The sequence below is a fragment of the Pavona decussata genome, unplaced genomic scaffold, assembly GCF_977016875.1.
Source record: "Pavona decussata unplaced genomic scaffold, jaPavDecu1.1 SCAFFOLD_227, whole genome shotgun sequence".
NCBI lineage: Eukaryota > Metazoa > Cnidaria > Anthozoa > Scleractinia > Agariciidae > Pavona > Pavona decussata.
In genome coordinates this window covers 90,611-107,203 of record NW_028145632.1, presented here as the reverse complement: position 1 = coordinate 107,203, position 16,593 = coordinate 90,611, and the positions used below count along the sequence as shown (strand labels likewise).

Sequence of the window (16,593 nt, the reverse complement as noted above, 5' to 3'; positions counted from 1 at the left end):
TTTGTGAAAATTCCTCTTTGACTCCATTATTGCCAGCCAAAATGGATCCACCAAGCAATTCCATTCTGTCAATCAAATCATTAGCATCATTGAAATAAACAACACCAGAGCCCAATTTCTTGAATTTTTTGCTGGATTTATGGATTGGAATCTCACTGAGTTGGTTCAATTCATCAAATACCATTTTGGCAATATCACTGTATTTCTTCTTTGAATTAAATCTCTTGGTCAATAAATCGATTGTATCGAAATCAGCCTTTTTGTCAATTACTTTGCGTTTATCTTTTGTTGCCACAAGTCTGAGTTGTCCCATTAATTTTGGAATATCGATCATGAGTCCACCATATTTCCCAGAAGATGATATTTTGTATGCATTTCTCTTTGGTTGCGTATAACCATAACCTTTTTTGATGGTTTTCATTCCTTCTGGGATTATTTTAATGCGCCCTCTGTATTTTTGTAATAATTTTATATCTTCATCTATTTTATCAATTTTGTCTTTATTCTTGGTCTTTCCTTGGCCCTTGGATAAAGGACCCTTCTTTGTTCCAAGTTTTTTCAACATTTTGCCAATATTAGCATCATAATCCTTGATGTCAATATCTCCTTGCATAGAAGCTTGGAGAACAGAACTCGGAGGTGCAAGATCGTATTGCATCAATTTTTGGAACTCATCATCATCAAAACCAGCATCCAAATTTGACATTGCTGGTTGATAATCTACTGGTAACTTTGATTCTGGTAATTGTGGTTGTGGTTTTGTTTCAGGCTGATAAGTTAACATAGCAATGTCTTCCAAACCTGAAGTCAACGCTTTTTGGTTTTTCTCCAATTGTTCAATCAGTTTGTCTTGTTTTTCATCAATTGTTTGTTTTGCTTCCTCTTGAGCTTTAATAATTGGTTTGAAAGTTTCTGATAAACCTTGTTGTAAATCTTGTTTATCATGCTTGTACTCCTTCAATGTATATCTAACTTGTTTGGTTATTGTTCCAGGCTTAATCTTGGCCTCAGATAGTTGTTTTAATCTTTGTAGATCCATTATATTATTAACTTATATTAACTTTTTTAACTTATATAATGTATTGATATACATGGAAATCCCAAATTATGACAGACATGATAAAAACACTAATTTCAAAAGATTGTATGGTTACATGGCAAGTGACACGTTTCGGATGTTAATATGTGGTAATTCAGGATCTGGAAAGACAAATTTATTGTACCATATGCTGATGAAACCCCTTTTGTATTATGATAGAATACATTTATATGCCAAAAATTTAGAGCAACAAAAATACAAGGATATGATTCAAACATTGACTGATATATCAAATAGTGTCGGGTATAATGTCCTTGTTTGTAGCAATGATGATATAATTCCAGTAGAGGAATTGAAGGATGATGATGCCCAGAAGATAGTAATATTTGATGACTTTATTTGTGAAAAAAAACCAGAAACCATTGATTGATTATTTCATTCGTGGCAGACACAAGAACTGCTCTGTTATTTATCTGAGCCAATCGTTTTACAAAACACCAAAAGATATTCGACTCAATTGCTCTCATTTCTGTGTCTATGACTTTCCTAGCAGCAATGAAAGAAGTCTGATATCTCGTGAGTTGGGAGTCGACAAGGATAAATACATTAAAGCAACAAACGAGCCATTTTCATTTCTATATGTTGATAAGCCCATGAAAAGAATTAACAGGAATTTTTATGGAACAATATAATCAAATGATGTAAATGGGAATATTCAACGAACATAGTTCATCATCTTCTTTCACAACAGGAGGATTCAGAACGGTTCCTCTTCAAGGAGCCGTTGGGCCTCAAGGAATAGGGTTTAAATTGACCCAAAATGGAAATGATGATATACAAAACAAAAAACTTGTTAATGTTAAACAAGGAGCTGATCCCAATGATGTTGTCACAAAGAGCCAAATACAATTGCTGGATAATGCTCCTGGTAATGTACAAGCTGATAAAGCAGTAATTTACAGCAATACTGGTAGTGTTCATACCAATAGTATCTATCTACAAGACACGCCAGACGGGGCTGGTAGCTCCAATGATGTTCGATTATTGACTGAGCATCAGTCTTATGAAAACATTCATCTTAATATACCAGATTTGAAAAACTTTGATGGCCATGGTGGACGAGCTAAAAGCGAAATAATGGTTACATCAACAGAACAACATATTACTGGACGGAAAACATTTTTTGATATTAGTGTTTTAAAACCTGACAATAACGATCAAGCGGCGAATAAAAAATATGTCGATGATGAGATTAAAAAAATACCATCACCTGATTTATCTACATATTTGAAAAAAGATGGCTCTGTTGAAATGACTGGAAATCTGGATATGGGTAATCAACAAATTACCAATCTTGGAGCCAATATACAAAATACATATGATGTCGTTAATTTAGGTTTCTGTGATACAAAATATTTACAAAAAGTCTCCAATAGTGACCTCGATATGGACAATCATAAAATCAAAGATATGGCTCAACCAACTGATGATAATGATGCTTCCACTAAAGCATATGTTGATAATGAAATAGCTAAAATACCATCTGTTGGAAGTGATTTGAGTGTATATTTGAAAAAAGATGGAAGTGTTGCAATGACTGGAAACCTTGATATGAATAACCAATATATTCAAAATATCAAAACACCAAAAGCTAATGAATCAGATAAATCTGCTAATGTTGGTTTTGTTGTCAAAGAGATAAATGATTCCAATGCCAATTTAACCCAACAATATAAGGATTACATGGCTCAATCACATTTAATAAGCAGCCATAAAACAAATGAATTCAAATATCTTATAGATAGTGATGAAAGCAGTTCAGAATATAATATCACAGTGAATGGAATAGCTGCTTTCAATCAATCCCCGCATCAGAATAAAAAAGCTTATGATATCACATTGATTAAAGACAGTGGAAGTAATGATTACAGATCAAGGATAGGTTTCAATATTTATACTCTTGGTATTGGAACATACACAATTGTGTTTGAATTCTACCCACCAGAAATGACTAATATTCAATTATCATGTGATGCTTCTGAAGCATACATCCACAAAGCTGTACAGCGTGATTTCACTGCTTATAGCAAGCTATTGGTTCAATTCAATAACAACAGCAAACAAACTCCAAATTACATCTATTTGACGATGCATGGAACAGCTACAGCGACTCCAGTACAATGTCATCTGGTTGTTTATGGGGTGAAAGATTGGTCAGATAGTGTGTATCCAGGAGTTTATGACGGTTTGGACAATGTCATGTTTGAATATAAAAATGGAGATATGCAGATGCAAGTCAATTTGGATATGAATAATAAGATTATTTCTAGTTTAATAAATCCGATATATGATTCTGAAGCAATGAATTTGGGTTATTTTACCAACTTATTTAAAACGAAATACACTGGAACTATTGCCAGTGGTGTTTTCCAAAGAACAAATCCAACAAATAATTTTCAAATCGCTGCTGATGGAAATAACTTTTTCAATCTATACTCCGTTGTATTCCAAAGCAATCAACAAGTTGCAAATGCACAACTTTTGTTCAATGGGAAAAAACAAGGTGAAACAACCAACACTGACACCTATCATAGAATAGGAAACATTATTAGTGGAAGCAATACATTTGATTTGCCTAAATCAACAAGGCCAACATTATGACATAAGCATAATGTGATTTTATCTCGAGGCCCGTGATAGTTAATTTAGGTGTGCCGTTGCATGGGGCAAGGAGCGTTGTCAATCATAGAACTTAAGCCAATGAAATGAGGTCATATCTAATAACACCGAGGTTATAGGCAAGATCAATTTATCTCGTGGTCCTTCTCGCCTTCATTCCCATCGTGTTAACATCCGAACGCAGATCTCCGGTACTGTAGAAGAATTATTTTTTCAGGCAAGTTAAACATTTTTCTTTTTCTTCGTTTTTCTTTTCTACCGTGTTTCTTTTGTACCGTTTGACCTCAGCTGCGCAGGTTTTTTCGGGCAATAGTTGGGACATGTCTAACTCCACCCCCCGTGTATTGATTCTCGGACATTCCTTTATTAAGCGCTTAAAGCAGTTCGTCCGGAATAATTCCAACGATTTTGATCTTGACTTTCAAATCTCTTTGCCTGTCCTAATACGTTGGCATGGAGTTGGGGGTAGAACAGTCGAAAAGACGTTAACATTCGACACACATGTCCTTCATTCCTTTCGCCCTGATGTCGTCATTCTCCAACTAGGCAGTAATGACCTCGTTACTCTTTCGCCCTTACGTGTTGGTTCAGCAATCGATGAGTTTGTCCATTTCCTACACGATTCATGCGGGGTGCAGTTGGTGTGCGTGTGCCAGACTATTCGCCGATTCTCAGCTGAGGCTTTTAACACAAAGGTCGGCATGTTAACACGATACCTAAGGGTTGTGTTAGATCCTATACCATATGCCATGTTTTGGGGCCATAGAGGGTTTTGGCAGGCGAAAGACAATTTTTATACACCCGATGGCGTTCATTTGAACTCTAGGGGACAGCGTAAGCTATATCGTAGTCTCAGAGGGGCAGTCCTGCGATCTTTGCGCCTTTTGCCAAGTTCTCCCTCCTCGGAAGGAGTTTGTTAAGTTTGCTTCATTCTGATACAGATCTTTACATGTTTTGCCAGCTCTCAGTTGTGCCCTATGCCGAGCCTTTGATGTTTTATTGACACGTTCACCTATTGTTTGTGTCGGCCTTATATATTTGCTGTAAGCCATCGCCCCTTTTTGGGCGCGGCTACGTTTGACTCAGCTACAAAGCTGTTTGATTGCACGACTTGTTATACAGTCGTATGTATGTACGTATGTACTCCTTTTTGGCTGTACACGTATAATTATTTTACTGGCTCTGGCTCAATGTTAGGTACTGGCAGTTACCGCATGAGTGTACAATCCTTTCCGACCGCTCAGTTTTTGGGTGTGTCCTTTGCGCTCGGTATTCTGCCTTTGCCTTAGGCACTGTAGTACTTCTGGCGCTAAATGATCTGATAATTTTTTCTTTCATTTCCGTCGCTATGAAGCGCATTATTTCCAGCGCTGTCCCTCTGCGGTTTATGTTATTATTTTTATTTTATCGTAATCTAGTTTCTTATCTAAGAAATTTTATTGATAAGCCATGCCACCCAAGAAGCGTGCACATTCCGATCAGTCCAACACGCAAAGGAGAACGAAACGCACGCGAGGCTCCGACCTTTCTGAAGTTTCTCCAGACGACGCTGTTGCTTCTCAAAACCAGAGCAACCATCACAACCAGAACTTGATCTCAGTTGATCTGCAAACGCTATCCACCTCCATCTCGACGACCATTTCCCAGGCGATACAACAGGCGTTGGGACCCAGGGGCACCCGCAGCTTGACTCAAGACCTCAGAGCATCTTCAATTCCTCCTGTTGAAAATGATGGGGAACGTTCCGCCAGTGAGGCCATTCAAGGGGATATCACAGCTATAACACAAGGTACTCAGCCTCAGAGTTCCCCTCGGCAGCCATTTTCAAGCATAGCCATAGCTCTCGGCTCTAGAGTCAACCCAAAACTCAAAGCAAAAATTTGGGGTAACGAATATGTTGATTTTGGCGGGTTGCTTTCGTTGTCCCCTAATACCGATCGTTATTCCCTGTCCCTAACTCCCTCAAGTACGTCGTCTACTCAGCCCCAGTTGACACTAGAACCTAGCCAGCCACCTAAGAAGATTCATAACCTCAGTCAGTGGTTGTCAGCTTTTAATACTTTTGTCGCTATTTATGTCGAGAAATTTCCTACTGAGGCTCCTAAGTTAATGAAATACTGCGAGGTCGTGAGGGACATTGCGTCCAAACCAGGTGACTGGTCATTTTATGACGAACAGTTTCGTTACATAAGACAGTCAGCTCCCGACCAATACCCTTGGGATACTATTCATTGGGAACTATGGCTAAGGGCAGTGACAAATTTTCGTGCTCGACCGCAGGTTCCCTCTGATAAGGTCTCCACGCGCTCTCGGAACCGCCAGTCGTTTCCGAAGGGAACTTGTTGGGCATTTCACGCCGGGCGATTCTGTGGTGGGTGCCGCTACGACCACGTTTGTTTCAAATGTGGTTCACCCCACCCCTCAAGTCAATGTTCATCCCCTAGTTCACAACGCGCCCCCCCTGCCAGCCCCGGAGCCAAACAAGCCCATCCCCCTACTCAGCAGTCCGGTTACCCCCGTAAGGGTGGAAAGGCTTGATTTTCTTTTGCAGGGTTATGCTCCAGCTTTAAAACAATATTTGATTGATGGCTTTTCTTTTGGTTTTCGAATTAAGTTTATGGGGGAAAGGCGCCCTTTCGAATCCCCTAATTTGAAGAGTGCACAAGAGCAACCCCACGTTGTTACCGCTAAACTAGAAAAGGAGCTCGAAGAGGGCAGAATAGCCGGCCCGTTTTCTTCACCTCCTTTTCCGAATTTACGCTGTTCTCCCTTAGGCATCGTTCCCAAAAAGGATCCCTCTGAATTTCGCTTAATTCATCATTTGTCGTATCCTAAGGGTTCATCTGTTAACGATTACATTCCTGAAGAATTCTCATCAGTTCACTATGCGTCTATTAGTGATGCCATATCTGTCATCAAGAAGTTAGGAGCTGGCTGTTTTATGGCTAAGACCGATATTAAATCTGCATTTCGCATCATCCCGGTTCACCCTAAGGATCATGCTCTATTAGGCATGAAATGGGCTAACCAGTATTATTTTGATCGCGCTCTGCCAATGGGATGTAGTTCCAGCTGTGCGATTTTCGAAGCTTTTAGCTCAGCTCTCGAGTGGCTATCTAAAGATTTGTTCAATGCCTCAGGTGTTGTGCACATTTTGGATGACTTTCTCTTCATTGCCCCTACGAAGGAAAAATGTCAATCCGATCTTGACAATTTCCTTCGCATGTGTAGCTATCTCGGGGTTCCAATAGCACAGGAGAAAACCGTCGGGCCATTCAACACGCTACAGTTTGCTGGTATCACTCTCGATTCGGTGCGACAGGAAGCTAGGTTACCGGAAGATAAGCTTCAAAAATGCCAGCTGCTACTACATCATTTTTATATGAGGCGTAAAGTAACGCTTCGAGAGCTTCAGTCTTTACTAGGCCTTTTGAATTTTACCTGCTCGGTTGTCATCCCCGGCCGCGCTTTTCTTCGCCGAATGATCAATCTTACCAGGGGCATCCAGCGCCCTCATCACCGTATTCGCTTGACTAAGGAAACGAAATTTGACATTCAGGTTTGGCTTTCTTTCCTACAAAACTTTAATGGTAAGACCTTTTTCTATACTGAGTTATGGGAGGTCTCGAATCCTTTCGAGTTATTTACTGACGCCGCCGGCTCGAAGGGCTATGGCGCTATCTTTGGTAAGCATTGGTTCTTCGGCGCGTGGCCGGAAACATGGAAGCATTTTAATATCACCTTTTTAGAATTCTTCCCAATTGTTATCGCTCTGCGCATCTGGGGGCCTTTGATGGCCAACAGATGTGTCATTTTTAACACCGATAATGCTGCTTTGGTTGACATCATTAATCATCACACTTCTAAACACAACTTGGTGATGATATTGGTCCGTGACCTGGTGTTAACCTCTTTACGACACAACATAATGTTTCGAGCTAGGCATATTCAAGGTGTTCACAATACTCCCGCCGATTACATTTCCCGGTTTCAGGTCGACAAGTTCAAGGTATTGTGTCCGTGGGTGGACGAATTTCCGACGGCTGTGCCCGAGAGCCTTCTGCCGGAGAGTTGGTCACTAACCTGAGTGCTCTGCTTGAGTCTTCCTTTTCTTTTGCTACTCGGAAAATGTATCAGAGAACGTGGGCAGTCTTTACCGAGTTTTACACACACTATTTTAATTCAGCTCCCCCTTCGCTCCCCCTGACCTGCGCTTCCTTGGCCCTTTTCATTTCCTATCTTAACGCCCGAAAATTGGCACCCGCAACCGTAACGTCTTATCTCTCCGCTATTAGTTATGTACACAAAATAGCCGGTATACACGATCCTACCAAAACATTCGTCATTCAAAAACTTATGAGGGCTATCAGTCGCTCGAAGTCGGCTGATATTAGGCTGCCCATTACACGATCTGTTCTCCATCAACTGGTCCGCTCATTGCAGCATACCAACTCTTCGGCCTCTCAGCGCACTACGTTTTCCACCATGTTTTTATTAGCTTTTTACGGGTTTTTCCGTGTCGGAGAGCTAGCGACCAAAAGCCTCGATTGTTCTGATAGCGTTGTTCAATACTGCAACGTCAGCTTTCTTACGAGTTCAGCTGACATCCGCAGAGTCAAGATCACACTTGCTCGCTTTAAACATAACACGGACAATCGGCCCCATGATATCATTATTGAACGCGAAGATTCCCTTCCATTTTGCCCGGTAAAATCGCTCCTCGAGTATTGCCGGTTAAGAGGCAATAAGCCCGGGCCACTTTTCTGCTGTTCTGATGGGAGCCCTATTGCTATTACCCATTTCAATTCTGAGCTACGTCGTTGTTTAACTTTTTGTGGGCTCGACACTTCTCGATATAAAAGTCATAGTTTCCGCATAGGGGCCGCTTGTCTTGCAGCTGAGAATGGTTACTCCGACGCTCAAATCCGGGCTCTTGGTCGCTGGAAGTCCGACGCATTCAAGCTCTACATCAGGTCGGGCACTTTACATGCCAACTAACTACTAAGTAATATATTTAGGGATGAATGGGTCATGGCGTAGTTCAGACATGGGCTGCTACCCTTTCTTATTTCTTGCCTGCGGTGCATTCGCCTTTGCGTTACTTATAAATTCTACGGCTCTCAATTCCTAAATAACGCGGGTAGGCGACTTAGGTCAGTCATGGGCTGCTAATTCGCCGCTTCAGTGCATTCGCCTTTGCGTCGATTATAAATTCTACGGCTTTAAATTCCTACATAACGCGGGTAGGCGACTTAGGTCAGTCATGGGCTGCTAATTCGCCTCCTCGTTTTAGAATAATTTGTTTTTCACGCTCGTCAAGCTGACAATTGTTTACAGATTGCGTCCAGGATGAATTGAGTCAGACATTGGGCTGTCGGTTCATCCTCGGCATTCATTTGTCTGACTGCTTCGCGATTTCGAATAGTAGTATTTGGTTATGTTGTCTTTAATTTTTCCTAGATCTAGATACTGATATGGTTTTCTTAGCTTGCTCCAGACTGATTCAATTGTTTGTCTCTTTCACGGGCTGTGCCGGCCACCGTTTATATCATTTACACTGCTATATCGTTTTCATGTTGAACGTAACGTTGGTCAGTCATGGGCTCGCATCGTTACCGTTCTCTTCGGTTTGTCACCGGTGATATCCAGGCTCTGCTTTTCGTCTTGGTGGGGTTGCCACATTTTTGTGGCGGTGGCCGATATTTAACCCCACCTTTGCTTAAGAGATTGCGTGATGTTTATTATATCGATATTCTTGATGTCGGGTGAAATAAAAGCGTCACTTTGTGGCCAATTTATCCCACATTAGCAGTTATCATTTTATCTCCCGTCAATCTCGTCAGCAAACCAGTGCGACGTCACGCAGAGCTTCGGGTCCCGTTTCAGTAGAGACACGCGGGTTTCGTGATAAAAGGCCAACATTATGACATAAGCATAATGTGATTTTATCTCGAGGCCCGTGATAGTTAATTTAGGTGTGCCGTTGCATGGGGCAAGGAGCGTTGTCAATCATAGAACTTAAGCCAATGAAATGAGGTCATATCTAATAACACCGAGGTTATAGGCAAGATCAATTTATCTCGTGGTCCTTCTCGCCTTCATTCCCATCGTGTTAACATCCGAACGCAGATCTCCGGTACTGTAGAAGAATTATTTTTCCCGCCCCCTCCCCATGCTCCGGCCTTTCTTTGTAGGCTTTTGTTGCCTTTTAATATGACTTGGCTCTTTGCCGATATTTAACCCCACCTTTGCTTAAGAGATTGCGTGATGTTTATTATATCGATATTCTTGATGTCGGGTGAAATAAAAGCGTCACTTTGTGGCCAATTTATCCCACATTAGCAGTTATCATTTTATCTCCCGTCAATCTCGTCAGCAAACCAGTGCGACGTCACGCAGAGCTTCGGGTCCCGTTTCAGTAGAGACACGCGGGTTTCGTGATAAAAAATTTGTTAGTATTGGTTCAATATCAATCATGGATAGCATTGGAGCAGGAACTGCTGTTACTGGAACTTTTGAATTAAAAGTATTACATTCTAATTATTTCAATAAATATTTTAAATCAATGAATACAATTTCAATATTTTATGGAACCATAATACATGAAATTTTTTATTTGGGTTCAAATGTTTTGAAAATATATCCAGATAATTTTGTGATAATCAAAAAAATAATAATTTATGCAACAAAAGAAATGAATGGAACCAGATTACTTGTTCAAACAAATACAGGGAGTAATTATCATGCTTTGGATGTTAAAGTTGGACGAAATGTTATATCATTGAACTTGAAAGTAAAAAGTGTAGCTGCAATTATGTTTCACAAACAAACTGACCCAATAAATCCTCAAATCGGTCAAGTTGAAGGATCGTTTGAAATTCATTTGTCAACTTTACTTATCTAAATAAATAATATAATGCCATACATTGAAGATGAAAATGGAAACCATATTTTTGATGAAAATGGAGATAAAATAGAATTCACAGTAACTTATGACAACTTACCAGATGGATTCAAATACAGAGAATCCATTCATGTGAATGATGATGGTCATTTGGATACAGAAGACAGACATTTGGTTATCAAAGATGGAGTCAATTCAAATCATGCAATTTCACTCCAACAATTAATAAACAGCAATGAAGACATCATCAAACCATTGATAAACACCAAAATACAGCAATCAATGATGCAATTGGATGATGATGTCAAAGGGTTGTTGGATTCATCAATAAAGAAAACAATAATGCCAAAAGTGGATGAAAAAATAGACACAGCAATCACACTCTTTGCAAATAAATTGAAACAAGATGCATCACAACAAGATGACCCAATGGATGCCATCATGGCAGCAGTTGATAAAAGAATAAATACTTGGTTAACTAATTTCAAAGCTGAGTTGGTTCAAGGTGTTGATGAATATTTGAACAACCAAGTTGCAATGAGAATAGGAAGAAAAAGTGGTACAATACCAAAAACAAATTACACATGGATAAAATTATTGAGTAAAGATGACATTAAAGGAATCAATACATTGCAAGAGATTATTGTGATAAACACAAATATCAGGAGAAATGACAGATATCATCATTCCAAATCCGATTTGGTATAATCATCATTTGATCAATTGGAATTCTTCTTTGATGTGTCATTTGAAAACTATTATTGCTACTTCAACAATCATCCATCTGATTGGACAATGAAGTATTTTGTTGAATATATTAGGATACAATTACCTGACAATAATGATGAATAAAAATATTGTAATCAAATTGTATAATGAAAGAATTGTCAGAATTGCAAGAACACATTCGAACATCGATGATAGATCATCGTCGTTATTATCAAAGACTCTATGGTTCAGAAATGACAAACAGAATTGAATGCAAGATAAAAAGTATCGTAATATTCACATATTTGCATGAAAAACATTACAACACAGGTTTACCTGATGAAGTTTACAAAGAGTTAATTCATGATGGAATCAGATTAATTGGACCTGGAGATGGATGGTTAACAGCTATTCTCCATAAATTATTTGGTTGGCAACCATATATCAGATCACATGGAATATTACATGATGCTTATGGTCAATTTTACAACAAATATCATCATGACAAAGGATACATGTACACCATTAATGAGAAAAAAACATATCCTTGGATGAAAAAATGCATGTTTTTGGGTCAAATAACTGGTCTCTATTATTGCATCAAAAATAAGATAACCATATAATATATGCAAAACAATTCAAAACAAAAGAAGAAATTAATAATTGATTTCAATCATATTTCAAATCGATTATCAAAAGAAGAAATTGATGAATTGAAAGCTTATTACATGTCATATCACAAAAAGATGTGGATGTACAAAAGTGCATACAAAAGATTAAAAAAATGGGAATTCGCTGGGAATATTTCATCCATTGTGTTTGCAACTGGTGGCATTGCATCATCAATTGCAACCAGTGGAGCTTCATTATTGGCAATATCATCAGTTTCTGTCGTAATTCAAGCTTATATGAAGCATAAAAATATTGAAATAAGGTTGTATCAATGTCAATATGCTTTTCAAACTTACGGACATTTATTAAATGAAATAAAAGAAATAATGAGAAATGGACATTTTGATAGAGATGATTTGACAAAGAAGCTTACTCAAAATGATGATTTCATTTTGGATAATTCGCCGATTGTCGATAAATGGGGTGACAAATATGATAAAAAATATCAGATATTCACTTATGTATGATTAATAATGTGCATGATTTGGGGGCCAATAATGTCCATAATTTTATCCCAATAAACATTGTATAATTTCATTGTTTTTTTGGATTTTGTCAACTCAATTTGGGAAGAATCAATTTTCATCAATTGCAATATTCTATGCAAAAGATATTTCAAACTGATTATTCTCTTTCTTTTGCCATTGATTTGTTGCAAGATTTTGTTTATTTCAACGAATATTTTATGAATTTTGAAATTGGTTGAACAACTGATTTCAACTTTGTTTTTCAAAATAATTTGATCTAATGTATGCGACAAATGGTATTTTCTATTATACACTGTTTTCTTGTATATTTTGAACAAATTGGCATGAAAATCGATGTATTCTGTTTTGAAATCCTCACCAACAACTTGTCCACAATAAATGCAAGTCAATTGACCATAGATATCTCGAATGTTTTGATTTTCACAGCAATAAGGCATATTTTTTAGTTTATCATTGGTTGGTTCTTCATGAAAGTCACAAAAAACACATTCTTCTTTGCAATGCAGGAATTGACAGACAGATGAATCCACCTGCATGGAATCATCTTTGATGGGGATTGGCATGTGTCTGGCACCGATCATACCATTCTTGTTTTTTGTTTTATGGGGCATACACCCAACAAAACATTCGAAAATTGATAAAAAAAAATAGTCGAAAATTGATGAAAAATGAAAATCGAAAACCAAGTTTTTACACAAAGTTTGAGGCACAAGTTTTTTGTCACAAATTTTGTTTACAAACGAAAGTGTCCATAAGCATATGAATCCAATCCATTCGGATGTAAATATCGTTTATCATCGAAACATGACAATGATGTTTTGTTGATGACAAAGCTTCCAAGTTCATGGTTATTACTTCTGATTGTTTTCATTTGATGATGCAATCGTTTCTCATTGAAAAGAACATCTTTGTAATCAGAGTGTTGAATTTCTTTTTTGATGACATTCTTTTTGATTCCTTTAGCCGTTTTGCCACCATTATTATTGTCTTTGATGTATGAGTACATTTTGGATCTCAATCCAACAAATTCAGTGATGGGGATTCCAGCAGCTTCATCTTTGAACTTACCAATGACTTTCTTATTTGTGGAGTCATAAAATTGATGATTTGATGGATAATCCGAGTTATCAAACATATCTTTGTGATTCCAAAAATCAGAATACACATCTTCTGCTTCAATTTCATATGTCAAACTATCAGTATCCGTGAACAATAATTTGGCTTTGTTACCATATTTGTTTTTAACGAAATTGTAATGGAAGTCATACATTAGAGTTTTACTCAAATCAAGGATACACATACCAACATATGCCGGCCTATTGAGAGTCAGTGATTCTTTGATTTTGTGGACTGCAACCAGATTCTTATTGAATATTTTGCTGCTAATGAATGTTGGTTTTGAAGCTAATTTTGTCAATTGTTTTGGTGTTGTAACTAATCTAATATCTTCTCTTTTCCTGATATTTTCCATTGTTTTACCGAAGACACTATTGTTCATTAATTTGAAGAAATCTTTTTCAAATACATTTTTGGCTTGAGTTCTTTGTCGTGTATTGAAAGCAATGTATGTCTTCAAGCAGGGTGATTGGTCAAATGACAGAACACGATGTATTTTAGTTAATTTGAGTCCCAATTCACGGTATAATTGTAAGTTTCTATAATGTAATACATATTTGGTTTTGTTTGCTAATGTTGGAATCAATTTGCTGACTTGACCACTTTTGATTCCAAATTTTTCTGCAATTCTTTGACAATAATCTGACAGCATATCTTGTGTCACTTTGATTTGTTCAGCGCCACATGGATAATCATTATGCAGGTCATGTAATTCATGAGGATATTCCAAATCAACTTCCAATAAATATCCAGTTTTATTATTTGCATCAACTGTTTTCCAATTAATATTTTTTATTTGTTGTTTATTCAACCATTTGAAATTTCCAGTTGGAAGATATTGACTCATAGCCCAACCATAGAGATTATTTGCATCCAAATACATGAGATATTTGCTTTCTTCATTGGGATTCCAATTTTGCATGTATTTGTTGTTGGCTTTACCGTATCTATTGGCAATGTAACTGATTCCTCCACGAAGGCCCTTTTCAACAAATTGATACATATCAATATCCGTAATAAGTTCCAAATTGACTTCAGTCATTTTCAACATTGCATCCCAAGATAATCCCGGAGATGTAAAATAATGACATGGATCCAATCTATAATATTCCAAACATGTTTTCCTGAAATTTTCAAATACATCAGCTAACAGCAATACATCAGATTGGAGATACAAATTATGATATTCTCCCATTGTTTTCAATTCAAATGTCTCCCAAACAGTTTGCGCATGATTGTATTCTTCATCAGTAATATGCTCATTATTCATTTTACTGTAAAATTCATCTTTGGTTGGTAATTGAGTATCATTGAATTTATCAAAATTACTCATATAATCATACGGATAAACTCCTTTTTGTTTCATTAATCTAAATTTCTCACCTTTGAAGACTTCATTGGTATATTTGTATGCATCTTCTGGTAGATTTTTTGCAAGATTTGCCAATGATTGATTCATAAACTGTAAACTATCGATAAATACCAAATTATAACCCAACATGAAGGCCATGTATTTCTCCATATTATTTGGGATTACATTAATTTTGTGTTGTCTGGTTTCACCTTTTCTATCCACATAAGTATTATTTTCAATAATTTTTCCAATTTCTTGCATTATAAAATGACTATCATATCCTTTCAAATTATGAAATATTACAGGGATTTTTTCAGTTATTGTAAAATCCCTATTACATTGATTATGGGCTGAACCACGGAATTCACCAGTAATATGACAATGATCTCTGACACGTTTATCTGATTTCTTATATTTTTTACAACAAATATGACAAGATGTTGCTTTTTGGAATTTGTCTTCATCTTCTGGAGACATGTCTAATGGTTTATTAAATTTGTATTTGATAGTTTGTCTGCAATATTTGACTTCATCAAGCATTGCTTCCATAAATTTGTAAACAGCTTTTTCTCCACGATAATATTTTATTGGTTTGGAATATTTGTCATCATAGCAGCAAACAACTTTGTATCCATAACCACAATCAGTGTGTTTTTGATAAGCTTCAGTAAAAGATTGTTGGTTAGATTGATTACAACCATGAATTGGTTCAGTGATTGCTTCAAAATCAGCATATATCACGAATGGTGCTTTCATTTGCTTATTAAAATTTGTAAATTCTATTTTGGAACCAACTTCGGGCATTTTGATAGCTTGTTCACCATTGATTTCAATACATACTTCCTTATGCTTGGTTAAAACTCGTTCTGATGAAAAACATTGCAAACAATGCATACAAAAATGTTTTCTTTGATGTGATTTGGTTTTGTGGTGCATAAATCGATTAAAATCTTTGATAAGACAGTAATGCTTATTTTCATTTTCTGAGATTAACAGCAAATTCAATACATCATCAAACTTTCCTTTGGAAATATAAATTGGATAAGGTTGTTTCTTTTCATAACCAAATACATTGATGTTAATATTGTTTTGATTTTCAATTTTGTTATATTGTTTGATGGAAACTGGAAATTCAATGTTATCATAATTCAATTGTTTGACAAATGCTTTATCAGTTTTCTTAATTCTTTGTGGATCTTTAATTTGTGGATTCAAATGTCTAATGTGACACCAACGAAAACATTCATTGTCTCTATTTTGTAGATTGATTATTCCTTTTTGATGATGTTGAAGTTCAGTTGGAAGTTGAATGTAAGAACTTCCAGTAAGAGGCTCATATTTGATAATATTAATGTAATGTCCATTGATTGATTTAATTATCCAAGCTGAACCTTCACTAATCCATTTGTGAATATCATTCATAATTTGTTCAACATTAACATCCAAAGATTCTTGAAAATCATTGGCATTAGTTATTGTTTTTGGTTTACTATTAAAATATCCAATTCTGGAGACAGTTTGGTTTCCTTTTTGTTGTTCAAAATAAATTGTCAAAGTTTCAATAAATTTAATTCCTTTCATTTGAGGTAATAATTGTTTCATAAAATGAGCAATAGCTAATCTGGTTGAACTC

General features: G+C 36.9%; 2 protein-coding genes across 2 annotated transcripts; both read left to right on the top strand.

Moving 5' to 3' along the window:
- Positions 1–3,718: 3,718 nt before the first annotated feature.
- Positions 3,719–6,283, top strand: LOC146458840 (uncharacterized). The gene is made up of 2 exons (XM_085090243.1): positions 3,719–3,935; positions 5,166–6,283. The coding sequence occupies exon 2, from the start codon at positions 5,168–5,170 to the stop codon at positions 6,254–6,256; it is 1,089 nt and encodes a 362-aa protein (XP_084946369.1). The 5' UTR covers positions 3,719–3,935; positions 5,166–5,167; the 3' UTR covers positions 6,257–6,283.
- Positions 6,284–6,335: 52 nt separating this feature from the next.
- On the top strand, positions 6,336–10,054 carry LOC146458839 (uncharacterized). The gene is made up of 2 exons (XM_085090253.1): positions 6,336–7,014; positions 7,713–10,054. Exons 1-2 carry the CDS (start codon positions 6,336–6,338, stop codon positions 8,714–8,716), a joined length of 1,683 nt encoding a protein of 560 aa, XP_084946379.1. The 3' UTR covers positions 8,717–10,054.
- The last annotated feature ends 6,539 nt before the right edge of the window (positions 10,055–16,593 follow it).

What these genes read in the sequence shown, in the direction of transcription:
- LOC146458840 (XM_085090243.1), top strand. Translation starts at nt 5,168, where the DNA reads ATGCCACCCAAGAAGCGTGCACATTCCGATCAGTCCAACACGCAAAGG.
- LOC146458839 (XM_085090253.1), top strand. Translation starts at nt 6,336, where the DNA reads ATGGGGGAAAGGCGCCCTTTCGAATCCCCTAATTTGAAGAGTGCACAA. An exon ending in CAACACGCTACAGTTTGCTG is followed by an intron (nt 7,015 to 7,712) that starts GTATCACTCTCG and finishes TCCCGGTTTCAG; the next exon opens with GTCGACAAGTTCAAGGTATT.